This window comes from Orycteropus afer, unplaced genomic scaffold, assembly GCF_000298275.1.
Source record: "Orycteropus afer afer isolate SDZICR_OR568_19922 unplaced genomic scaffold, OryAfe1.0 scaffold00069, whole genome shotgun sequence".
NCBI lineage: Eukaryota > Metazoa > Chordata > Mammalia > Tubulidentata > Orycteropodidae > Orycteropus > Orycteropus afer.
Window position 1 is genome coordinate 9,114,438 of NW_006921656.1, and position 26,787 is coordinate 9,141,224.

General features: G+C 51.3%; 2 protein-coding genes across 2 annotated transcripts in view; one reads left to right on the forward strand and one right to left on the reverse strand.

Annotated features, from left to right (window-relative positions):
- Window positions 1-26,787, reverse strand: part of TG (thyroglobulin) — a 243,257-nt gene that overhangs the window by 72,143 nt on the left and 144,327 nt on the right. The window lies entirely within an intron of this gene.
- Window positions 571-25,997, forward strand: SLA (Src like adaptor). The gene is made up of 7 exons (XM_007940538.1): window positions 571-751; window positions 12,774-12,873; window positions 14,455-14,541; window positions 17,379-17,482; window positions 20,891-21,022; window positions 24,831-24,963; window positions 25,781-25,997. The coding sequence occupies exons 1-7, from the start codon at window positions 571-573 to the stop codon at window positions 25,995-25,997; spliced, it is 954 nt and encodes a 317-aa protein (XP_007938729.1).

Below are 26,787 nucleotides of genomic sequence, written 5' to 3' on the forward strand. Positions count from 1 at the left end.
ATAGCCAGACCTTTCTTCACAGGTACCTCTGGGTGGATTCGAATTCTCCACCTTCTTGTTGGTAACCAAGTGCTTAACCATTTGTGGCACCTAGCGCCTTCAGCAGCATATACAGTGTGTTTCAAAGATGCAACATTGCTCGGAACATTTCCTTTTTAACTGCATGTTAAAGCATGTCAAAAACCTCAAAGAGAAGGGAAAAAGTGGGAACAGAAAGCACCCCTCCTCAGCCTGTAGGTGGTGAAACCACGCAGGGCTGAGGCAACGAGCTCCAAATTTCTTGTGCATGGAGTTGACAACAAGCTGGAGATTTTTCAGGGCAACGTGACACACGGCCCAGCTCTTCACCCTCACACACACACCCTGCCTCACGGTCCTCAGTGAGGGCGCAGAATGGAAACTTTTGCCACCAACAGTACTTGCTAGCGACTTCCTTCTGTGTGGTTTCTCTCTGTCATTCCCCTGATAAAAGCACTCGAGCTGCACAAACGTAGCCAACACTCACGGATCTCCTCCTCACACCCCAAAAGCCACCTTGCAAGAAGCAAACTGCCTGCAAAATGGTGCACGATGCACTTTAAACTGGGTCACTCTGCAGGCAGAGGGCTCAGGGCTCGGCTGACTTTCTGGGTGTGTCTCCTGTGCCCTAGGCTCCTGGAGGCTCCGACTGCCTGGCGGGGAGAGAGAAAGATGGGAAACAGCATGAAGTCCACACCTGCCCCACCTGAGAGGCCTCTGCCCTGTCCAGATGGTGAGTCCAACTTCTTTGGTGTAGTGCTCAGCTCTGCCCAAAGGACCCTGTACCCTCAGCTGGGACAGAGCGGTGGTGGATGGATGCTGACAGTGGGTGAAGCAGGGCAGTGGGTACTGAGGGTCATGGTGTTTATCAAACTGTATCTATGGTTAAAACTGCTCACACTTAGAGTTTCCAGGGAACCAGAGATTGTTGTTGTTGTTGTTAGGTGCCAGCTGCCATCAACTCGGTTCCCACGAATAGTGACCCCATGTACAACAGAACGAAACACTGTCTGGTCCTGGGACATGCTCACCATCATTACTGTTGGGCCCGCTGTTGCAGCCACTGTGCCAGTCCATCTCATTGAGGGTCTTCCTAGTTTTCTCTGACCCTCTATTTCACCAAGCATGATGTCCTTCTCCAAGGATCCCTCCTGAGAACATGTCAAAGGAAGTGAAGTCTTGCCATCTTTGCTTCTAAGTAGCATTCTGGCCATTTTTCTCCCAAGACAGATGTGTTCATCCTTCTGCCAGTCTATGGTACTTTCAGTATCCTTCGCCAGCACCACAACTCAAAAGCACCAACTCTTCTTCGGTCTTCCTTATTCATTGTCCAACTTTCATATGCATATGAGGTGACTGAAAATACCATGGACTGGGTCAGGGCACCTTAGTCCTCAAAGTGACATCTTTGCTCTTTGACACTTTGAAGAGGTCTCTTGCAGCAGATTTGCCCAGTGCAGTACATTGTCTGACTTCTTGACTGCTGCTTCCCTGGCTGTTGATTGTGGATCCAAGGAAAATGAAATCCTTGACAACTGCAAGGTAGTCTCCATTTCTCGTGATGTTCCTTATTGGTCCAGTTGGGAGGACTCCTGTTTCTTTATGTTGCGATTAGTGCTCCAAAGGATGCTGAGTCCTTGGCATTTGTGATGGATTGTAGAGCCCAGTGGTTTAACTGCTTAGTTTACAGTAGGGAAGACAGGTCCGCAAAGGAATTTAATTAGTTGTCAGTAGGTATTTGTAGACTCAGAATTCCAATCCAGGCCCATCTGATTCGGAGACCTAGGTTCTTATCACCGCACCCCGCCAGCCCTCCCCTCTAAGGGAAATGAGATATAATGTTATCAGGGGCATGAACAGCTCAGAAAAGAGCCTTTTCTATGTCATTTACGAGGCGAGACACTATTCCTATGAGGTCTTACTGAAAACAACAAAGACCTCGTGTCCCACTGGTAGGACTACAAAGTGCATAGCGTGCCAGGGGAGGGTACGACGTTACAGGTTAATCAGTGGTGAGAAGTCGGCCTTACGGAGAGATGCCAGGTTGAGAGGCTTCTGACGTGGCCGAGTCCTGCAGCCAGAGATGTGGTAGGGGACACTGGCAAGCAGAGCCCAAAGCAAAACTGCCATGTCCTGGTCCCTTCTCAAGCCTTTGCTGTGTTCTCCCACTTGCTGTCAGGGTGGTTGTGGGTAGGGTACACGTGTGCTGCGGTCCCTCTGGAAGGGCTGGGGTGTGATGGTCAGGGAGTCAGCTGATCTACCAGAGTCCACCACTGAGTCACAGGGTCACCTTAGGACACTTCCAGCTCTCTGCTTCCCTCCCTGTCATGGGCATTTGGGTGCTGCTCTTCCCCTCCCCCGATGCCCAGCGTAGAGCCTGCCTGCCTCTATGATTGCTCATTCTGGGGCCCCTTAGAAAAGGGCCTTGTCGCTTCCTCCAAAATGGAGACACCAGACTATGGCCGGCAGCCGTGGAGATGCCCTTCAAGGGTGCCGACCCTGCCCCCACCCTCCCATGTGCACACATTCTGTTGGATGCAGGCAATTCCACTGGCTCCTCCTTGTCTCATCCAACAACTTCCCCAAAAAACCCAAAGCGGAGAACCTGAAAGAAGGTTCCCCAGACCCAGGAGCTCCATGCACATCATAAGGTAACGAGAGCCACACCTCGGCTCAGGAGGCCCTTCCCTCCCACGCAGAGCACAGAGCAGGGGGCAGGGAGGCCGAGTGGCTGAGCCCGCTCCTGCCTTGGGGACAACGCATCGGGCCCCTTCTCCAGGCTGACTCCATGCACAGCTTCCCCCTCCAGTCACACCAGTTGCCATGGAGTCCATGCTGACTCGCAGCCACCCCGAGTCTGTCACAGCCAGACTGGGCTCCATGGGGTCTTCAGTGGCTGGTTTCTGGGAAGTAATTTGCCAGGTCTTTCTTCCAAAGAGCCCCTGGATGGGCTCAAACCTCCAACCTTTCAGTCAGCAGCCAAGCTCGTTAACACTTTGCACCACCCAGGCCCACTGGGCCCAGGAGGCACCACTCACCTGAGCCATTTTATGACATCATCTCTCAAACTGGGCCAGAGGGGGCAGCATGCTTGAGCAAATGCCATGAAAACACCGGCCCCGAGGACAGGCTCATTTGCCTCTGTTTTTCCCATGCAAATCTTCATGCAATGGTTGCTCTTTTTCCACTGTGTGGGTGGGGGGTCACCTTGAAGAAGGAGGCTGAGGGGTCTCCCCAGCCCGCCACCCCCCAGGTTAAGAGAATTCCCCAGGTCAAGCCCGGTGTGTGATCCAAACCACCACAAGGGCAGGGGGCCACCTTCTTCCCCCACCCTGCAAAGTTTCCCTGTGATCAACCCTACCTTGATTTCCTCTTTTCTTTTCCACCTACTTGAATAAAGGGGAAGGAGGAGGTACAGTGCAGGCCGTTAATCAGCCCTGATCTGCATAATGCAAAGGGTCTGGGTTTTCAAGGAAAGAGGCCACTGGCCCTCAGCTTACTCACTGGGGGAACGTCGCACGCCAGGCACTGATTGCTTCAGGCACACGGGCACTGAGAGCTTCCTCTAAGGTACTGTCTCAGCCAAGAGCTCGACGCCTCAAAGGCCCCGGTCCTGCCCAAGGATGTACACCTGCCTGAGGGACGGCCGTTCAGACCCACAAATGTCTGAGCCTTCAGGAGGTTGTTCCTCCCCAAGGCCAGGAGGGCAGATGCCTTGAAGGACAGCCTTGACCATCAGCTTTCTCCTAGAGCACTCCCATTAGTTCAGTCCCCAGGGGTGGTCCGAATGGTTACCAGGCCTGGCTGCTAACAGGAAGGCTACTGATTCCAATCCACTCAGAAGGGCCTCCGAAGAAAGGCCAGGTGGTCTCCCCCAGAAAAGCCCACCACAGAGGACTCTGTGGAGCACATCACATTCTGACACACAGGGGGCGCCATATCAGGATCGACTCTGGCAACTGGTTTGGTGTTTTGCTAGTTTGTTAATGTCACAAACCCACAGAGGCAGTAGGACTTGGTGGACATAGGGGTAGGTTTCAGAGGCAAAAAATTCTGACTGAGCTTCAGCTACTGTCCCTCCATGTGGACAGGTGTGATCTTAGGTCACTCAGCCTTCTAAGGGACCTGGCTGCAGAACAGAGCAGAACAAACCCTCCCTCCCAACAAGAAGGCAGCTACCTGCTGAATGTGGCTGTGGGGAAAAAAAGCATTTTTTAACCAACTCCACTTAGGGTTGTCTGACTGCAACAGGCTGTGTATAAGCAGTTGACCCCGAGCGTTGTAAAGTGCGGGAATGGCGGTTCTGAATCACCCGACGGTGCATTCTGCTCCACAGCTCTGTGCAGGCTTCAGGCTCCTCCCCAGGCAGGATGGACTCCCCACAGGGCATTCCCAGGGTGGCGGGAGCTGCTTTTGGCCTGAGTGCTCATCACCCCGTCTTCTTGGCCCCCTTTGTTTCCCTCCTTCCTTCCTCCACCTGAAGGAGGTGGGCTGACAGTTGTGGTGAGGCAAACGCAAGAGCTGATCAGGCCCTTTCTCATCAGGCCCGAGAGGATGGAAAAAAACAGCAGGCAGGGCATTTACATAGCGGCTGCCTCAGTGGAAAGAAGGGGGGCCGGGGGAGGAAGACAGGGCAGAGAAGGCTCAAGGCCCAGCTTGGAACTTCTTAGCGAGTGCGGTCCTCAGACCACCTACAGTGAAGTCAAAAACCAGAACACCAAACCACTTGTGGAGTGGATACCGACTCACGCGATGCCGACTCGTGTGCCTGAGAACAGCGCTCCAGGGGCTTTCAGTGGCTGTGATCTTTCAGGAGGTCACTAGGCCTTTTTTCCAAGGTGCCTCTAGGTGAATTTGAGCCACTAACCATCCAGTTATGAGCCAAGTAAGCTAACTGCTTGTGCCACCCAGGGACTCACCCAATGAACACGCAGACCTGCCGGTCAGAAACAGGTGATGGTGGGCGGGAGCTCCTAGTGAAATCTTAGGGAAAAACAGACCGAACCAGTTGCCTCGCAGTTGACTCGTGGCCATGGCACATGTGCCTTCGAGTAGAACTGTGGCCCACAGGGTGGGAAAGGCCGATTTTCAGAAGTAGATGGTGGTGAGCAGCAGAGCACTCAACCCAGGGACTCCAGGTGGATCATGAACCCCCTAAAGCTTGCAGACCCCAGGCCTAGCTTTGAGTCCTGGCCCCGCACCAACACACAGTGAGAGGGGACAGACAGTGCATCTCCCCAAGGCTCTGTGTACTCACTGGTAAAGCGGGAATCATGACACGGGAGCCACTGAGCTAGTCCTTTCCCGAAGGACCCCAGAAGCTGATGTACACTTGAAGACAACAGTCCCTGGCCTTAAGCTGCTCCCAATCTTTCTCCCAGATGCCTGGTCCAGAGTGGGGCCCAAACCAAGTTAGGCACACAGCCAGATGTTGTATAACTGTGCAGAGGTGAAGCCGCCCAGGGGAGACAAGGACAGAACTGTGGTAAGCCAGGGGTAGAGGTGCACTGGAATGGCATTCTCTTCAGAAATTAGGGTCTAGGTGTCCCGGCCTTAGGCTATGGAAGGGAGAGAATGCCAGGTGGCACCCCTGTCTAGGTTGACATTGTACAGTTAAGCTTTTTAACTAGCCCGTTACAGGTTCATGGTCAGGCTGGGCTGACTGAGGAGCAGCCAACCTGACCTTCCATGGCAATGGGTGTGTTTTGTTATCTTTTAAGATGGAAGCTGGGAAGTAAATGGGGCGGGGAACAGGGCCCGTGAGTTCTCCGTTGAATTCCAAGGCCTGGGAGTCTGCACCAGCAGCTGTGGGACTTCCATCGGCCCAGTCTCTTCAACTGCAAAGCAAGAAGGCTGGGTTGGGTGATCACCAAGGCCCCTTTCAGCTGGGACACTGCACAAATCCAGCAGTCATCAGCTCTCTGAGGGGTACCTGATTGCAAAGGGTTTCCATCTGTCCTTGGTGGCACCAAGGAGGATAAGGCGGCCTGTGGATAGAAGCTATGGGAGATGGCTTCCAAGGCAACCAAAGCATCAAAACTGTAACTACCAGCTGGATATAAGCAGCCCTCCCAGATACCGCAGGTTTGGTTTCCGACCGCTGCAATATAGTGAGTATCGCAATAAAACAAGTCACACGAATTTCCTGGTTTCCCAGTGCATGCAAAAGTTATGTTCACACTACACTGTAGTCTATGAAGTATGCAACAGCATGATGAGAAAGTGTGAAATACTGAGAACTACCCAAGTGTGACACAGAGGCACGAAGTGAGCACGTGCTGTTGGAAAGTGGCACTGACACTTGCTCAACACGGGGTTGCCATGGACCTTGAAATTGTAAAGGCACAGTATCTGCGAGGCACAACCACGTGAAGCATGATGAAATGAGGGGTACCTGCACGTGTGCTTGCAGTGAGTCAGACACGGCCCCAAACGCTTCATAAACAGGAGCTCTGAATTCTCACAACCACAGGAGCTGTTAGCACTGCCCCTGTACCATGGAGGCACAGTGAGGTTAAGTTCCTTGCCCAAGATCACACAGCATGTAAGTGGAGACCTGGGATTTAAGCCCAGGTGGCCTGGTTCTAGAGTCCTCACTCAGAACCACCACAGTCAATGTTTGCATGGGGTGAGCTTTCCAGAGCCCTCCCTGTTCTGAGGGTGGACAGAGCTCTCTAGAGGAAGGGACCGTCTGCTTTCAAGAGTCAGTCACCCAGACACTCAAATGCCCTGGTGAGGGACACCAGAGACCAGGGTCTGTGTCAGAACTTTGGGTAGAAGATCCTTATCTGTCATGTATCTGTCACTCATCCCACTGGTAGTACAGAAGATGGATTTAGGTGGGAACTGATCATTCAACAATTGTATAGCTATATATTTAATAAATATGATAATAGATATAACTAACCCATCTGAACCCACTGCTCAGAATGGGACCAAAGTTTAAAAAAAAATGAAGCATATACAGAAAAGCATAGTTAAGGAAACAGTGGTATGGATGGTACTTGGCTATGACAAGCAGGGCGGTCAGGGAAATCTACGCGTTCTGCCCCTAGGTCACCTGGTTTGGAAACCTGGCACTAACAAGCTGGGTGCCCTTGGGCAGCTCTCTCAGACCCAAATGCCTCTATTTCCTAACATCAAGAATGAGGTAGTAATAGTCCCAACCTAGCAGGTGAGGCACGATGACTATTGGATAACCATGGCCCACAGCACTGTGCGCCAACCTAGCAGGTGAGGCGGGAGGACCAATCGGATAACCCACGGCCGACGGCCTGGTCCACACAGAGCACCACAGCACCGTGCGCCATGCTGCTGCTTGAGGTGGTGAGGACGTAGATGAGGATGGAGGAGGTGGCAGGAAACCAAGCCCAGTGTGGGAGGTCCCAGGTGGTCCAGGCAAAGCTGAAGCCCTCAGGCTGCGGAGCCGAAGGATCTGCTCTGACGGTTCTCTACTACTGCTCCATACCTGCTCCACCACAGCAAGCAAGGGTGTCAAGACCCAAAAGAACCTCAGAGTCATTCAGTTGCAATCTGCTCCATTTTAAAGATGGTAAAACCAAGGCTTTGGGAGAAAATGATTTCTGGGCCACCACGTTTCCCTTTATAATCCACAATACATCCCTTCACGTAGAAATAAGAGGACCCGCAGGCACAAGCCACTGCTCATGGTGACCAACAGGATATGCTCAAACCTTCTCCCAGGGCCTTCTGCCCAGCTCCGTTTCATGAGCTGTGTGTGTGCTTCCTGCAAGAATTCCTTAAATGAAGCCTGTCCTGGCCCCTGGGGAACCCGTGAGTCTGGGCATAACCAAAGGGAAGGCAAAACTAGAAGCCAAATGCACTGGCCTGTTCAGTTCCTGGTCCAGCAGCTGCACTGAGCTGCTTGAGGCAACCCTAAGGTTAACACAAGGTCACTGGGATTCAGCCTTTGTCCCAAGCTGTTAAGGATCAAGTGAACCGGGAAAGCCAAGGAGAGAGCTATGTGGCTTAGGGAAGCCACCGTGGCTTTTAATCCTTGTGTTCTCACTGGACATGTTACCAAAACTCCTCTGGCCTTGACTCCATGGCCATTTAAGTGGGAATATGTGTCCTGAAGAATCCTGTAGAATCTTGGAAGCAACAGATGACTGGTGTTGCCAGACAGTTACAAACAGGAGCTACTGTTTTCAGCTCTGAGAAAGAGATGGTAACACCACTGCAGGGGACAATACTGCACAAGAGGGCCTGCCTGCCCTCTTTCGACTCAGTGGTATTTGTGACTAGTGAGTTCTGCATGGGTCTCCTTCCTTTTTTGGACCCATTTCCTGCTTTGAATTTTTGTACATTTTGTTCAGCCTGACTCATTTTTCAGTTGAACTATCAGCACCTCTGGGCTCTTTTGCATTTATCTTCTGGTCTCACCAAGTGGAATTTGTTTTTGATGATGAGAGTATTTTCATGTTCACACTACCAGAGGGCTTCCAAGACCTAGAGCACTACTTCCCGAAACTGGTCATGGGTTTTGGGGTGATAACCCTGCCCATATAAAAAGGATATCAGCTGCCATTTGTTGAGGCAGGCCCGATACACAGGAAGTATCACGAATCCTAATCCAAACACATGAGACAGAATTTGATACTCCTATTTATGAAGAAATGGTCAAGCTCAGATAAGTTAAAAACAAAGCTCTCCCCAGATCACTGCATTGCGTGGTGGCGGCAGAATCTAAGCTGGGTCTGACTGAGTCTAGAGCCCATGCACTCTGGCAGTCTCCTCCATGCCCGCCTGGATTTCTCCACTTTGTTTCTTTATCTTGCATCTGTATTAAGCTGGTCCACTTCCCAGGCAACTAACTCATGTGTCTGATTTCCTCCAGATGCTCTGCTTTCCATAAATCCAAGTGGTGCATGTGGGCAGGATATGTTTGAATGAAATGAGCAGATTTAAATGCCCCACCTTGCATCTACTTCACCGGAGGGACCAAGGCTCAGGGAGAACGGAGTTGGATCCAGGCACGAAACCTTGCTCAGAATTGCTGCCCTCTTCACATTCTGCTAAAGGGGAGGGTCAGTGAAAAAGAGGGAGACCCTCAATGAGGCGGATTAACATGGTGGCGGCCACAATGGGCTCAGACACGGCAAGGCTTGTGAGGGTGGCAGAAGACCGGGCAGCGTTTTGTGCTGCTGTGGATGGAGTCGCTGTGAGGCAGAGCGCACCGAACAACCTCTCTGTAACAAGCACAAATCAAAATTTAATGCATTTGAGTGACTCTGTCCTTTAATTTTCTAATGCTGGTGATGAAGGTGATCAGAATATGCAGAACACAGCCCGCTGCCATTGAGTCTGTTCCGACCCACAGCGCCCCTAGAGGGCAGAATGGAACTGCCTCATGGGGTCTCCAAGGCTGTCCGTCTTTACAGAAGCAAAGCCCAAACCACATCCACTGCCGTGCAGTCCGTTCTGACTCATAGCACCCCTAGAGGGCAGAGTGGAACTGCCCCATGGGGCCTCCCAGGCTGTCAATCTTGAGGGAACCTCGTCTTTCTCCTACAGAGCAGCTGGTGGGTTCCAGCTGCTGACCTTTAGGTTAGTGCCAAGTGCTTTAACCACTGCAACACCAAAGAGCCTTGAATATGCAGGTAGTCCCTCGCAAATAATAAGGCAAAGCCCATTCCCTTTAAGTAAACACCCAAATGCAGGTGTTTTAGTTGTACAGCCACGAAAGTGTCATCATTATGGAAATTCCACAGGAAACTGCTATTATAAACTTGAAACTTCCTAGCCCCGTCAGCCCGCCTCCTTTTCCACATCAAACCAATTGTCTTTTTAATGGGATTTTGGGGGTTTTGTTTCTGTTTTAGTTTTGTTTTGAAGGTTACAAAAGATGCCATTCTCCTTCACAGTCTAAATCTGGAAACAGACACTAAGCTCCAGCCCTCCTGTAGATGAACACTCTCTTTCAAGGTTCCCGTGTTGTGCCCTAGTGTCGCAGTGGTTAAAGCGCTTGACTGCTCACCCATAGGTCAGCAGTTCAAATCCACCAGCTCTTCTCCTTGGGAGAAGGATGTGGCAGTTGGCTTTCATAAAGATCACAACCTTGGAGAGTGCATGAGGCACTCCCACCTGTCCTGTATGAGCACCGTGTGTGGGAACTGGCCCGACAGCAGTGGGTCAGGTTTTTGGTTTATTCCTGTCATGGATAACAACTTCTGGGCCTCTTATTGTAACACTTGCTTTTCACAATGGCTAGCTCTGTGATGGCCACCCTCCCTGCTGCCTCCCCACATCAGGTTTCCTGTTGGCCTGAATGGCTGTATAAACGCAGCCTGGCAGCCATGTCCCCAGCACAGGGACCTCCTGTAGGATAAACCTGCTCTGAGAGGAACATCCTCACTGGGGCAGCGCAGGGCTCCAGGACAGGGACCACACAGGTGGTGCCTGCCCAGGCGGGGAGCTGTTCACCTTGCAGTCACGCAGAATGAAATGACACCCTGCGGTGGGGGGGGGGGGGTTGTTGCTGACGGAATCACAGGAAGGCTGAGGCTGCCTGGAGCACCAGCAACCTCTGCACTGGGAAAAGGTGGGAGGATGAGGAGGGTGGGCATGAGAGAGAACAGCCTGTTCAGAGGCTCTGCGGACAGGAGCCTGGCATGCTGAAGGAGAGACAGAAAGGCCTGTCACCCTGAACCTACAGCAGGGGTGCCATGTCGATAACCCTTTTATTTTGGGGGTCACTAGGTGAGGAAGAATACATTCACATCATGAAGGCACCTTCCAGGTCTTTCAGGCCAACCCCCTTCTTGAATAGCAAGGGAAAACCAAGCCACCAAGAATGAGCCACAGAGTCAGTCCATGAGCCTGGGGTGGGTTGACCAGAAAGCTGAAGGAAACACATGTATTAGGGTCCTCACCACTGTGGCCCTTTCCCAGAACCTGTATCTAATTCTGTGTTTTGATTTCTTTCTTTTTCCTTTTTGTCCTCCTGAAAGAGGACCTCCAAATTTGCATCAGCTTCATGCCCCACAGAACCTGGGTCCGCCCTGTCTTAGACCCAGGCCTTCTGACTGAGAGCCCTACAAGCAGCTCAGGGCTACCTCCAATCACTGGGCTGGGCTGGGCTGCACAAGGGCAGGAAACTTCTTAATTCACCAAAACTGGGTGGGGGAGGCTGGCGCCAGGCGCAAGGCAGGGCTGGGGGATGCACTTCCCCTCCCTCCGGTCCTTTCTCAGGAGCACTGACCCCACCTCTCCAACTCTCCGTCACAGGGTTTACTGTCATTGGTGACTCTGCTTGCCACTGTGATAACATGGTCCTGATTCATTTATCAGTAACCAAATCCTTTACCAAAACTCTCATCTGTATTTCTTATACATCCTGATATTTAATCTCTCTGGTCATTTCATCTGTCCTGGGGCCACGTGAATCAGTGCCAGGGTTGGTCTGGAGGTTCCTAGAAAGTGGCCTCTTTGGGCCCCAAGACCCCCATGCCCACGTGCTGGCATTTCTCCAGCTTGTCCTGGGGCAAGGGGGGCAGAGACTGCCCCTTCCATGATTACTTATGTCTTCTCTAGAACGCAAATTCCATTCAAGCAGAGACTTGGCCTGTTTGCTCATCAATGCTTGGCCTTGCCAGGTACTCAGTAAACAATGGCCAAATGGCTCCACCAACAATCCATTATCCAGAATTTTGAGTTTGGACGCCCAGCCAGCAGATGGATTGATAAGCACGGTGGCCAACCAGTGCTGGGTCTGCTGATTTGTAAGATGTATCATTTGCCCCTCCCCTGCTTTGGTCATGATGTCAGAAGGGCCATTCCCTGGAGAAGGATATCATGCTTGGTAAAGTAGATGGTCAGCAAAAAGGGGAAGCCCCTCGACGAGATGGGCTGATACACAGCCTGCAACAATGGGCTCACGCACAGCGATGACTGTGAGGCTGGGGCAGGACAGGGCCGTGCTTTATTCTGTTGCACACTGGTAGCTATGAGCCGAAGCCGATTCAATGGCACCTAACAACAACAACATTCCCCCAAACACGTACCCCAGCGTTTCCCTGAATTACGGAGAATCACTAAGGACATGAAACAAGGATTTCGCATAGTGGCTAACAGCACATTCCCTGCTAGTCAGCATGCTTTCTTCTGCAGAATGTCATTATGGTTGCTGTCAGCACGGGTACAATGAAAACATTTCATTTTCCCCTGCAGCTTCAAGAGTTTCGATTAAAGAAAGGCCCAGACATGCGCCTTATCTACAAGGAGGCACTGAGATTTGGTGCCTCTCAGTCCTGGGAGTCCTCAGAGCTCATTTACCATAGCCCATGCCCTGTGTTACAGTAGTGGGGCTCAGGAGGCCCAGAGAGGGGACCTAGCAACTTCCCTGAGGTGCTGTAGGCAGGGAGGGGTCTTCACAGCACTGTGTCACCCATGAGGTGGTGCCACACACTTCATCTCCTTCAGCAGAAGGCTGGCATGATTAGCCCCAGGTTAAAGATGGGTAATTGAGGCTAGGAGACATTGCCTGAGGTTGCCTGGATCATGAGACGCAGGGGCCACACCCAGAAGCCGGATCTCGTGACCTCTGCTCTAGGGTCTCTGGATCCCCATGTCTCAGATGAGAACACTGGGGCCGAGTCACACTTGAGACTAGGAGTAGGTCGCCTGAACCCCAGTGCAGGGTCCCCCAGATACCCTACTCATCTTTGCACCCACCCCTCCCAGACCACCTTCCTTCCCTGTGAATTACAGTCTACCCTCTGCCCTTGCTGCCCTAGGACTGGACAACGACTTCCTCGCGGTCCTAAGTGATTACCCAGCTCCTGACATCAGCCCACCCATATTCCGCCGAGGGGAGAAACTGCGCGTGATCTCAGAGTGAGTCAGCTTTGCCAAACTCTTTGGGTCCTCAAAAGTGGGTGCCCTCACGTTGGATGGGATAGTTAGCTCTTAGTTACAGCTGTCCAATGCACATGAGCCCTACTCCGATTGTGAGGTGAGACACTTAGCTCACACTGTTCCTCTCCTCTTTAACGCTGCCAGTGCTCTAAAACCTTCAATGGCTCCCCATCGCCTGACAGAGAAAATAGAAATTCCTTGGCCTGGCCTTTGGTACTCTTTTTTTTTTTTTTTTTTTTAGGATTTGGGTGAAGATTTACAGAGTAAATTCACTTTTCATACAGCAGTTCACATATACTTTGTCTCATGTCATTGACCAAAATTTACAATGCAGCAGCTCCCCTCCCACTTCCTCCCCATAGTTACCTCCTCCCAGTGTCCATCCCTTCATACTCTTCTGTGCCCTGAGCTGTCTCCCTATGCATAGGCAGCCCTTCGTTCTCCCATGATTATTCTCTCCAGGGCATGTGTCTACTTGAGGTAAATGTTTAACTCACATGCCTGTACTTTGGATGGAAACCACAGTTGTGGGTTCAATTCCAGACCTGAAGGGCAGCTAGGGGCCATAGTCTCAGTGGTTCCACCAGGCTCCACTGGACCAGCAAACCTGGTCCCCACCTTTTTTTTTTTTTTTTTTTTGCCTCCAAATGATTTTGAGTTTTGTTCCACATTGTTCTCCCTCTTTATGCAGGATCTCCTACATCTTTGATGCTCTTTATGCCCCAGCTTCTACTTGTCTATCATGTTGGCATATTGGCCTTACCTCCCACCCCACATACACTCTTGATATTATATGTCTGTAACAGGAAGGAGGACTCGGGGGTCTGTGAACACTTCCAATGATAAACAAAAAGTGTCACTTTCTATCCTGCTATCTCTTCAGTCTGATTCAAAATACAGTATAGAGCAAAGTAAAGGTACTAAGTCCCCTGTAAGGAGTACTGGTGGCACAGTATTTAAAGCATTTGGCTGCTAACGAAAAGGTCGGCAGTTTGAACCCACCAGTCACTCAGCAGCAGAAAGATGAGGCAGTCTGCTTCGGTAAGAAGCACAGCCTTGGAAACCCTATGGGGCAGTTCTACCCTGGTGCTGTGAGTCCGAATCGACTCGACGGCAGTGGGTTTGGTTTTGGTTTGAAGTGCCTTTTATCTAGATGCCCTCTGGGGTGGACACATGAGACTATCCTTGGTAAAGTGAGGGTTGGAGATCAACACCCCAATATTTACCTGAAAAGTCACAGACAATCCTAAAACATCAGTTGGGAATATTACCTGCTGATCCCTGAAACGCAGCTATTGCCAGGATGTGGGCAGACTTTTCAACTAGCTTGGAATGCGGAGTATCTATTGAATAAATCTACTTTAAAACAAAACTTCCATATGGAGAAATTCATGTCAGCATGGCCAATGATAGATCCTAAAAAGGAACGGCCCCACCTGGAAGTCTGACGGCTGTGATTAGTCATTCCTGTCTGAGCTGACCCCGCTCAGCACGTCTGATCATTCCTCCCTCTGCTTTGCCATTGACCATCCCTCCGCCCGGTCTGCTCTGTGCCTGCAGTGAAGGCGGCTGGTGGAAGGCCATTTCTCTCAGCACCGGTCGAGAGAGCTATATTCCAGGAATGTGTGTGGCCAGAGTTTACCACGGGTGAGTACATTTCTCAAACCGCATCAATAAAAGATGATATTTAGACCAGTGATATTTATAGCCCTTTTGAGGGTGGCAAAGAGAGATTACAACGTAGTATAGCTGGGTGGAGAGGGGGCTGTCCCCGCACTCAGCTCTGTCAGGAAGGAGATGGGTGACCTTGAGCTAATCCTTCTCCTCTGGGATGCAATGTCCCCATCAGTAACATGGAGGCAGTTGGACCTTTCAGCTCTAGCGTGACGTTCCAGGCACACAGCAGTAATGACTCAGGAACTGTAATTATAGGACGCAGTGTGGTATAGTGGTTAAAAGTCGGTCTGCCTGAGTGCAGACCTGGCCTCAGTCACCTACAGTGGGCCCTGCGAGTGGGCAAACTGCCCATCTTTCTAGGCATTAGTTTCCTGTCCTCATCTGTCAAAGAAGGATCGTGTACACAATGATGCCAAACAAACTCCGACCCACAGCAACCCTCCAGGAGAGAGCAGACCCACCCAAGAAGTCATAACATACAGTGAAACCTGTGGAAGCTGGAGGCTGTGTAAGGCAGAAACCCATCAGAGAAGGAAAACTGAAATAATTTGCACTGATAGAGAGTGACTGAAAAGTGGTGAGACTGCACTCTGTCAAAGGTGAAAAGCCAGGCAGTCCTGTTGATTCCCGGCTCTCACAGCTTTCCGTGGATAATGAGAGGAGTGAAGTACGGGGTTATTTGAAGGATTAGATGGGATAGTACATGCCTGGGAGCTCTGGTGGCACAGTGCCTAAGGCATTTGACTGCTAACCAGAAGGCTGGCGGTTCAAACCCACCAGCCACTCCTCAGAAGAAAGGTTGGGCAATTTACTTCTGTAGTGATACCACCTCTGAAACCCAAGGAGGGGTCGCTATGAGTCGGGTCCTACTCGACAGCAGTGAGAGAGTGAGAATACATGGCTAGCATTATAGTAAGCACTCGACAAACATCAGCTACGTCCTTGTCAATTACATATTCAGAAGCACATGGAAAACACTTCCATACCCAACTGGACCAGCGGGTGAGTCGAGCAGATGAGGAAACAGGCACATTTTTGTTCCTACAGTTACGCAGGTGAGGCCCCTACGGTAACATGGGGGGCTTTGGAGCCCAGGAGTCTTGGGTTCAAATCCCGGGCCCGCCTCTTGCATGGAAGGGCCTGGGAAAAGTGGCTTAGCTTCCTTGAGCTACAGTCTCCTCAGCTGCCAAGCACTCCAAGGGGGCCCTCAGCAGGGACGCACACAGCACGTGGGGAACGGGAAGGAAGGAGGCACTGTTTCTTTTTGAAAGTGTCCAGGAATAACTTCCTTACGTTCAGAGCGGACATTGCACGCCACGTGCTCACCCAGCAAAGATCACTGCATGGACATTTTGCAGCACGGCACTCGGTGCATTTAACCGCAGAATCCATGACTGTGACTATCCACACCACAACTATTTTCATGCTTAGGATGATGAAGGGGACAGTAAGTGGACAGTGGCTGCTATGTGTGCACAGAGTCGTTATGAGTTGGCACTGACTCGATGACACTTAACAACAACCACCACAACAGCTGCTGCATGAGTTATGGCTGAAAAGCACCAAACACACACAGCTCTTCTCAATCAGCCGGGTGTCACGTTGTCACGGTCCATTCATTCACTTAGCCAACATGCATCCAAGCCTTCATGTGTCAGATGGGGGCTGAAATCTGGCAGGAGCTAGGGGTGGTGAGTGACTTGGGGGAGTCAGATATAATCTCAACCCCAGGAAGCTTCCAATCACATAGGTGTAAGAAAAGTCCTTCAATAGAACAGGTGGAGAGGGATGTTATTAACATGGGCTTGATGGCCCAGAAAAATGCATCCCAATTCCAGCTCTGTCACTTGGTGATATGGTGACCTGGACAAATTACTTAGTCACTCTGATCCTTAGTATCCTCATCTGTGAAAGAGAGATAAAGCTTCCTGTCGCAGAAAGTCAATAAAAGGATTAGGTTTCAAGTGCTCATTATGGGATGTGGCCCATAATTAGCACCCAACCCAGCCACTCTTGTTATTATTGCTGTTTCATTATCCTTGTTTCTATACTCATGTAAAGCCTTGAATGAATGAATGTTTGCACAAACAATAAAATAATGACTGTGCCATGTGGGGCTCAACTAAGGAAATAGCTAAAATAATTGACCCAGCACAGCTTAATCATCTGCATGACCAAATCGGTCCTAGAGATCAGAACTTGCATGACCAGCATCTGATGTTATGTCCTGGTCATCCTACACAGGACACTTCAGTTGTCGACTTGTGTCATTGTGAGTCTTATGGGGGCCACAAGCCATAAAGAATTCATCGTGGTCACCATTTAAAAAAACAAAAAAGAAACAGTTGCTACTGAGTTGATTCTAACGTATGGAGACCCGATGTGGAGTCCTGGGTGCAAACAGTGAAGTGCTTGGCTATGAACCAAAAGGTTAGCGGTTCCAATCCACTCAGAAGTGATGTGCTAGAAATGCCTGGTGACCTGTGGAAGGAAGATGAGGCAATCTATTTCCATAAAGATTTACTGCTCAAAAACCCAACAGGGGTTGCTATGAGTCAGAATCGGCTCATCGGCAGTGAGCTCAGTTTTGAGTTTTGTGTTCCCATTAGCCAGTATAATACCTGGCATGCAACAGGTACTCAGGAAATGACATTTGAAAGAATGGGTGGATGAGAAGTTAGTTGACTGCCTTCTCTGCTAATTCCTGTATCCTAACTGGACCTACAGATGTAGGTTTTTTGCATTCCGGCCTTGTTTGGGGGACAGGGGCATGCTCGGGGTACTCACTGCTGTCTCCCTCTGCCCAGCTGGCTGTTTGAAGGACTGGGCAGAGACAAGGCTGAGGAACTGCTGCAGCTGCCAGACACGAAGATGGGCTCCTTCATGATCAGAGAGAGCGAGACGAAGAAAGGTGAGCAGCCCCGACTCACCTTTCCCCGGCTGGTCCGATACAAAGCCCTTTGTCCTGACTGACTCATTATCTGGCTTCTCTGTCCCTCCTCCTACGACTTGGGCAGATCAGTCTGAAGCATGGCCAGTGAGGCCAGCGTAAAAGCAAAGGGACTGAAAGAGATAGTCAGGATGGGGCTGGGGACCATCACATGCCTGGCCAACACCAGGCCTAGCCAACTCCTGCTGGAGATCTCTCCATCGACTGAGACCTGAGAACCAGGAGTGGGCAGCATGCTGGGCCGAGGGGCTGAGGACTCGGAGCAGGCCTGCCTGCCCACTCCTGCTCCAGGATTAGGTGGGTTATTCACCTCTGGGCTCAGTTTTCTCATCTTGAGGTGGAGGTAAAGTTCCTCTCCTGTGAGATTGTGGTGAGAATCCAATGACTCATCTTTGTAGTGCTGCTGCTCCACAGGGGCCCTCAAAGTCAGTGCCTTCTGTACCCTAAATTAGCTCAGGGCATCAAGACAAGCAAATGCATGTTCTTACATATGTACCATGATCTTTATCATATTTTCCTCACATCCTGCCCGTTAAGTGATTCAGTGCAAACAAATAGTAAGGCCCTTTGTAGTGGTTCGGAGCAAGGCTCTGAATTCTAGTTTTGGCAGCACTGTTAATAAAGATGCCGCCTCCTCCCCCCAAGCTTCAGGCCCCTTACTTGTAACCTGGGGTGAGCCATTGTAAAGTGCTCAGTTCAGAGTCTAGGACGTAGTGAAACTAATCGCTCTTGAGTCCACTCTGGCTCACGGAGACCCAACTGTTACCGAGCAGAGCTGGGCCCCGCAGGGTATACCCTTGGCTGTCATCTCCACGGAAGCAGATCACAGCCACCTCTTCTGTGGTGCCTCAAGGAGGCTTCAAACCACCAACCTTTCACTTAGCAATTGAGCACCACTAAGCTGCCCCACAGACCTTGGGATATAGCTGTTGTTCTTGGGTGTCGATTCCAACCCATAGTGACCCCATGGGACAGAGTGGAACCACCTGTGGAGTTCTCTAGGCCGTAATCTCTATGGAAATAGATTGCCAGGGCTGTGTCCTATGGAGCAGCTTGTCTAGTAGCCAAGCACATGTACTAAGTACTTAACAAAACTTACAGGAGTAAAACAGTTAACAGCCTAGACTTCCCCTGACTAATGACTAATCACAGCCCCTTTTAAACTATGGAATACATTGTTCCCCTCTCAGCTTGCCTAGGGCACACTTGCTATCACAGAAGACAAAACACTTATTTCCCAGGCACCTGTGAAGTGCCGGGCCTGGAGCCCTGTGCCCTGATGGGCATCAGGTTTACAGTGGGGAATCAGGGATGGCACAGACATGAGATCACAAAACCCAGAGGAGAGTTTCTCTCAAAAACCTGAATGTTCTGAGGGAGGGCAAGATGAAAACAAAAGCAAAACCACTTGTGCGTGTCCCTGGGGGTCCCGGAGCGGAGCCCCAGACGCAGCCTCCTAAGCTGGCCCAGCTGGCGAGGAGGGTAGAACCTAGTACCTCCAAAAATAAACATGTCCTCAGGGAGATGTGCAGCAGGGCCTAGCTGGGTGGGGCATCAGGCTCCGCTTGCCTGGTATGCAAAGTTCGGATGATTCCCACTGCCGCCCACTGGGGCCTGCTCACTGTTGGTTCAGTCCTGTTGACATTACCAGAAGACACATGTCAGGCAGACTCAGAAGGCAGGTCTGGGGCAAAACTGAGAAGCCCACCAGGCTGCCCCCAGAGGCCTCTCAGGACAGAGCCCACACCCCAGGTCTGCATTCTCAAACCATGTCACTCATGGCTCTGAGTCTCAGGTTCCCCACCTATAAAATATTTGAGGACAGTATCTCAAGGCCTTTCCAAGGATGATCAGAGACTCTGCTTGGAAATTGCTTAGCCCCCTGCCCAGCAGAGTCCACTAATCGCTGGTTCTCCCTGCACCACCATCTCGTCTCGAGTGTTTCTCACTCATGGAACCAAGAAGGGCAGGGGTGGGGACTGTCAGGGCTAGGCAGGACCCAAGTCAGTCCTCTCATTTTCTGTTTGGGGAAATTAAGGTGAAGAGAGAAGATACTTGCCCTCACTCATTCAAAACGCTGGTTTTACTCTGACAAACCCACATGGGACAGTCACGCCAAGCGCTATGACACACATTTTAGAGAAATGACACACATGCCACATGTGTCTTAGGGATACCCCAAAAAATGTCTTAGCTGCCATTTGTTCCAAATTTCCGAGAAAACTGAGCATAAATCAGAGGGAGCAGGGACCAAGAAAAGGGACATAACTTTAAGTGCCCCCAAATGTGTGGATATGGCCGTGCTGGGGCAGGGCTGAGGAAGGAGAAGGGCAGCACCCTCGGGAAGGAGTTCGGCGCAGGTCAGACGTCAGCCCCACAGGCTGCAACACACTACACTTATTTCATGTGGTGTGAGAAGCCACAAGGATGGGAAAACACCCCAGTATTTACCTGAAAAGGCAGAGACAACCATGTCCTGAAAAACCTGTTATCATGTTATCATTAATGCTTAAAATAACATGATCCCGTGTCTCTAAAGAAGACCTGGTGACACAGTGGTTAAGCGCTCATCTGCTAAACAAAAAGGTCAGTGGTTTGAACCCACCAGTCACTTTATTGGAAGAAAGATGTAGTAGTTTGCTTCTGTGAAGATAACAGCTTTGGGAACCCTATGGGGGTAGTTCCACTCTGTCCTCTAGGGGCGCTGTGGGTCAGAATTGACTCCATGGCAGTGGGTTTGGTGTGGGCTTTTCTTCTATGAAGATGACAGCCTTGGAAACCCTCTGGTGCAGTTCCCCTCTGTCCTCTAGGGGCGCTGTGGGTCAGAATCGACTCCACGGCAGTGGGTTTGGTGTGGGCTTTTTGTTCCATGAAGATGACAGCCGTGGAGACCCTCTGAGGCAGTTCCCCTCTGTCCCATAGAATCGTTAGGAGTAGGAACCAACTTGACAGCAATGGCCTTGGTTGTGTTTGCTGGTCTTTCAAGGAATCCCTGGCTGATGCAAATAGTTAGCACCTTCATCTGCCAGTCAAAAGGTTGGAAGGTCAAGTCCACTCAGAGGTGTCATGAAAGAAAGCCCTGGTGGTCTCCTTCCAGAAAAGCAGCCGGTGAAAACCGCGTGGAGCACAGTTCTGCTCTGACCCTCAGTCACCGTGGGCTGGCACCACCTCCACAGCACCTGGCTCTGTGCTGCTCTCTGACCAGTGAGCGGCTGCAGGGCTGTTGTTTAAAGCACAAGGGTGCCCTTCTGGGTTTCAATGTTGTATCACAGTGCTGGGCAGGCCTTCCCCCCATCTCTGCGTCCAGCTGGCTGGGTGTCCTTGGCTCAGGCGTGTGCACATTGCTGATGTGTCCTGTCTTTCTCTCAGGTTTCTACTCATTGTCGGTGAGGCACCGCCAGGTGAAGCATTATCGGATCTTCCGGCTGCCCAACAACTGGTATTACATCTCCCCGAGGCTCACCTTCCAGTGCCTGGAGGACCTGGTCAACCACTACTCGGGTGAGCAGCCTGCACCAGCATCACCCACTTGGCGCACTGCCTTGGGTGCTCTCCGTCGGTGGGGGTGCAGACCAGCAGGGGGCTCTAGCCTTCATTATGTGCTCATCCTCATAAGTTAGGCTGTAACGCTCAGGTCCACTGCCTGGGAATGCCACCACAGCAAGCACGTCTAATCTCAGACCCCTCTCCACCTGTAAGTGAGACAACGGAGGAGCCCCTGTGTTCATAACCGCAGACAGCCTGCGCTCTCTCAAGTGGGTCATGCTCTTTGCGTCTCTGGGGCTTTGCCCTGAAAGGCCACACATTTCCCCTTTCTGCGTGTCAAATTCCTCCTCATTCCTCAGGGCCAAGATCAGCACACCTCTTTGATGAAGTCTGTCCTGACTTAGACCCGGTTGTCTGAATTATCAGCACCACATGTATCTCTTCTGAGCACTCTGGCCATGTCACTTTGCGTACCAGTGGACTGTGTCCTGGTCTGGGTTTCCCAGCAAGCTCTCAGAGACCAGAGGTTGCATTTTATTCACTCATGTGTCCTCCCTGGGCCCCGGCTGAACCAGGGCAGGGGAATCTTCCAAGATGGTGGGAACCTAGGGTGGTTTTGATGGAGGTGATGGTATAAGCAGACTCAAGAAAGAAAACGTTGAATTAGACTGTGACAGGCCCTGGCTGTCAAGACTGCAGTTTGGACTTTTCCATATGGCAAACTGGCTAAACTTGCAAATAGTGCAGTGGCTGAGAGTGAAGTTCTGGGCCTGTATGTTCATGTCCCAGATCGGCTTCTTGTTGGCTGGGCAACCTTGGGCTAGTTCCATCCTTCCTGTGGCTTGGTTTCTTCATCTTTATGTTGCAGACACTAACCGTTGCTACTTCACTGGCTGCTGAGTTAGCGTACGGCCTGAGCCTAGGAGCAAGCCTAACACGTTCCCGTGAGCCACCACTGAATGGCGGCTCCTTGGACCCAGCAGAAGGCCTCACCTCCTTCCTGTGCTGCACTGGAGGAAGAAAGAGGAGTTCCTGTGGCTTTGTCGGTGCCTGTGTCTGGGTCAGCACATCCGGCCTCACAACCCAGGCATCTTTACCAGTGACTTTAGGATGTGGGTCCCAAGCTGAAGAAGCCAATTACACTTCAAGGAGCAAAAAAGAGTCCACTCGGCCTTTGGTTGTCTTCCTTGGCCTATGAGAAGCCTGTTTACGAGGGGAAAATGGCTGGTTTGGAGACACAGTCCCAAGCTCCCACCTGGGCTTTGCCCCCTACACATTTGTGAGGCCTCAGGCAAGGTCCTTGACTTCTGGGTCTCAGTGCGTCATGGATAGGAGGTGCGTGAGAACAACCCCATTGTGGGTGGTGGCAGTGATTATCAAACACGATCATTTACGTAATGTGTCCAGTACAACCTGGCACATGGTAAACACCAAATAAATCATAACTAATATGACCTCTATGACAGCCGAAAACCTAGCAGGTAGCTAAAAATGAAAGAGGAAGGGAGTCCTGGAAACAGGCAACCTTTAGTGATGATGAGTCAAAGTTGGTCGTGTATTGGCCTTTGAATGACAACCATCGGAGGGGTGTGGATACCATAAATTTTGCATACAAAAAGCAAACACGAAGTGGAGGCAGCCCAGCAAAACTTGTACAAACAGAGAGACTTCAAAGTTGCCAGACCAGGGGCCCCAAAATCCAGCTGGCAGCTGCTTGCCCACTGGGAAGATCTCCCTTCAGTGCAGAATGAATGAATGCCTGCCTTCTAAAAATATATCCTTGGCTACTGCATCAATAAATGGATGACAGCTACCAGTTGACCTCTGCAAATAACTGAAAGAGGTTTGAAAGCCTGACATTTTTCCTGTGCCCTTCAGGCCCCTAAAGAGAAACCAATGTAGCCAAAGCGCTGCTATAGGAACTTGTCTCAGGTCACACAGCTAGGGGGCGCCAGAGCGCAGCTTAAGGGGGATGTGTGGGCTCCTGCAACTTGCACATTAGCATGCTTTAACAGACGATCATGGCAGGGTGGAGTCTCTGGGTGGTGCAAAGCCATGGTTTAACACACTCTGCTGCTAACCGAAAGGTTGGAGGTTCGAGTCCACTGAGAGGGACCTTGGAAGAAAGGCCTGGTGATCTATTTCTGAAAAATCAGCCACTGGAAACCCTGTGGAGCACAGCTGTATCCGGCACATGGGGTCACCATGAGATGGGGTTGCCTGGACAGTAAGTGGTTGGTTACTGGGTTCCGGGTCAATGAGATGGAGCTGGAGCCTATTTGCATGGCCCTGAGTGCGTGACTTACCCCAGGATCTTCCATTTCTTCATTCCAAAGAGGGGCCTGACCACACAAAACTGAGGAGGAAACTCAGAATGTGAGAGGTTGGCTGGATGCTTGCATGCCTTAACACACTTACGAGTGTGGGTTGTTTGAACATTTCTCTTGTCACCCAACTATGAATCTTGAGGTGGCAAGGCTGTCATGAGGATGCCCTGAGGGCTGGAGACAGCAGCTCATTTCTCCAGAACCTGTATCTGGCTTTATCTCCCTCACATCCCAACCTCATGTCCCTTTCAATTTCCAACCCGTGACAGGAAATTATTTTAGATTCACATCCAATTAGGCTTTCCTTGAAACTTGCAGTCTGATATCTCATTTCTCTGTGCACGGCCGGGTAGGTGAACACTCGAGTTCACAGCGACAGACTAAAGACCATGAGACAAGGGGTTACCAAAGGCCACCCTCTGAGAGCCCAGGCTTGCTGCAGCCACATTTTCCTTTGGTTCTTTGGCAAGGATGCCCGAGGGCTCCATCAAGAAGGTGGAGGGCGTAGACTATCAGAGTGCAAGGTGCCTGCTTAACCCAGAGGGACTTGCTCCAGGCCCAGAGGTGGCCCAGCCATGCTAGGGGCCAGCCACATTGCACATCCTTGGACCTTTCGCCTCCTTGTGCCACGAGAAGCACCAGGATCTTCCACCCGAAAAAGGCTGTGGAGTGTTCTCTCAGTCCCTAAGGACACCTGAGCACAGCCAGAGAGCGGAGCAAGTTTCTGGGAAGGGGCGGGCCGGGGTTTCACAGGGGCTGGGGGAAGGCAGATGGGTCTCTCATCTGCATGTCCTTTGGGTGTGCATATGTGGGGGGAAGAGGGGCGACTCAGCTTCCTCCTTTCTCTGCCCATCTTCTCTCTCTTGCCTCCGCCTTCCTTTTCCTCCATGCTTCCTGCCCACATCTTCCATCCTTTTGTGCTTTCTTCCCTTCCCCTCCTGGCTCCCTCTCTTCTTTCCAGCTGCCTTCTCCCCTCCCCTCCCGCCGTCTTTCCTCCTTCCCACCGCCTTTCCTTCCTTCTTCCTCCTTGTCCTTCTTCTCTCCTTTCTTCCTCCTCTCTCTTTCCTTCCTTGCTGCTCTTCTCTTTGAGGACAGACTCTATACTGGACTCATCATAGTGCACAAAGTCCATGCCCTGCAGGAGCACAAGCCACCCAGCCTCTGCCAGGGGTTGCTTCTCGCTTGGTGGCTCACCCTCGCATTGTGTAGGAAGAGCTTCCTGTCACAGAAGCTACAGGTGTTTCCCATCAGAGGTGGTTCCAGAACCTACCCTGTTTTCTCACTGTGCCTCTCTGAGTGCAGGGTATGTTCAGGGTATAGAAACATTTCCTGAATGATCAATGCAGGACTCAGCCTGGTCATGCCTCCCACGCCCCCTTCCAGATCCTGGCCTCAGTTTCCCTGTGTGAACCACCAGGGAGCTGTACTGATGGCCTGGCGCCCCATACCACTGCACTGTCCCCTACGCCATTAACCAGGTGTCCGTCCCTCCCCAGAAGTGGCTGATGGGCTCTGCTGTGTGCTCACCACACCCTGTCTGACGCAGAGCATGGCCGCCCCCACCGTGCAGGCCCCCAGCTCGCCCGTTACCCTGCGCCAGAAGACCTTGGACTGGAAAAAGGTGTCCAGGTAGGGTGCACGTGTGTGTGTGTGTGCATGCTGTGTCTACACGGTGTGTGTGGTATGTGTGTGTGTGCATGGTGTGTATATGTGAGGTGTGTGTGTGCACAGTGTGTGTTGTGTGTCTTCCGTGAACTTGAGAGCACAAAGCCAGCGTCGGGGCCTGCTAGAACACCGGGTGGGCACCCAAGCAGGTGCAGACTTACCAAATCCCCCAGACTTGGAAAGCGCACTTGGCCTCATGGCCAGGCAGTTCCAATGCCCTCGGGCCATTGGATCCATGAGCCACTGGGCTAGATTAACAGCGAGTTTTCTAGCTGCATGCTATCACCTTGCTTTATCTAATTGTTAGAATCCTAGAGAACATTGCTGTGGTTGGGTGCCGTCAAGATGGTTCCCACTCACCTCGAGTCCATCTGTGTGCAACAGACCAAACCCCTAGCCAGCCCTATGCTGGTAACACACAAATCCATTGTGTTTCATTACATGCTATTTGAAACCCTTCTCAGAAAGGGGTAGATGGAAACGCTCTGTATTTAAGCCTAATTTTTTCTGTAAACCTAAGATTGCCCTGAAATTTAAAGTCTGCTTAAATTTATGTACATATATATTTATATATAAATTAATACACTTACATAGAGAGAGAGAGTTAGAAGTTTTAGCCACCCAAGGAAACACTTCGAGAGAGAAAGGGATTTGTCCAATACCACACCGTCCACCTATGTAAGACTCAGAATTAGAGCAACACGTTGGAGAAATGTGAACCAAGTGCTTTGCTTTGTTCTTTCTTCGTGCATTCCCCTGACCTCCCTTCTTCCCACCCCAGATTGCAGGAGGGCCCCGAGGGTGCAGAGAGCCCGCTGGGCGTGGACGGATCCCTCTTCAGCTATGGCCTTCGGGAAAGCATCGCCTCATACCTCTCCCTGACTGGGGACGATGACAGCACCTCTCTCCAACGCAAGAAGAAGAGCATGTCCCTGATGTACAGCGGGAGTAAGAGAAAAAGCACCTTCTTCTCCTCACCCCCCTACTTTGAAGACTAGCCCAAGCCCCGCACCATGGTGTGTGCAGAAGGAACAGGCTCAGAGCCCTCAGCTGGCCACCTGCAAAGAAGCAGGACCCCCTGGTCCCCAGATAGCCTCTTCCAGAAGCCAAGAGGAGACTCAAATTCTCATCTTCTCCACCCACATTGTGACAAAAGACATCCTTTCCTGGTGCCTGATTGGCGTGGTGACATCACAAATGTTGACTTATGACTTGATGGGGCAACGTTTCAGAAGCATACGTGTGTATGCATGCTGCCAGAAAGCGCACAAGACTGTCTTCCAGCCAATGCTGCGGCTACTCAAGAGGACTGCAGCAGAAAAGCCAGAGAAGATGAAGCCCAGGAGGTTGCCTGGCAGAAGGCCTGGGTTTGCAGACTGCTCCCTACACTGGCTCCTCCAGCCCATGTGTCCAGAGACCTTTGCCACGCACCTCTGCTTTGAAGGGAACTCAGCAACACTAAACGTTAGCCTTCCTGGTTTGCTTGCTTTGTGAGATAGTGAGGAACCCAGGGAGATGCTGGGATGGGAAGGACCCATGAAGGCCCCTTGCACAGACCCAAATCAGAGACACCGTGGGCAGACACCCAAGACAAAGTGCGATGTGCAGGCATGAGCCTCCCCAGTTCTGAAGAGGGCAAGGCAGATGGGAGAAAGGGGGGCTGGAGGTGGGGGAGCGAAGGGAGCCCATGGAGGCCTTCATGGTCAGGGCTTTGCAACATGGAAGGATCACCTCGGGTTGCGGACATTCCTGCCTATACTAGCACACTGGCCATTCATTCAGTCGCCT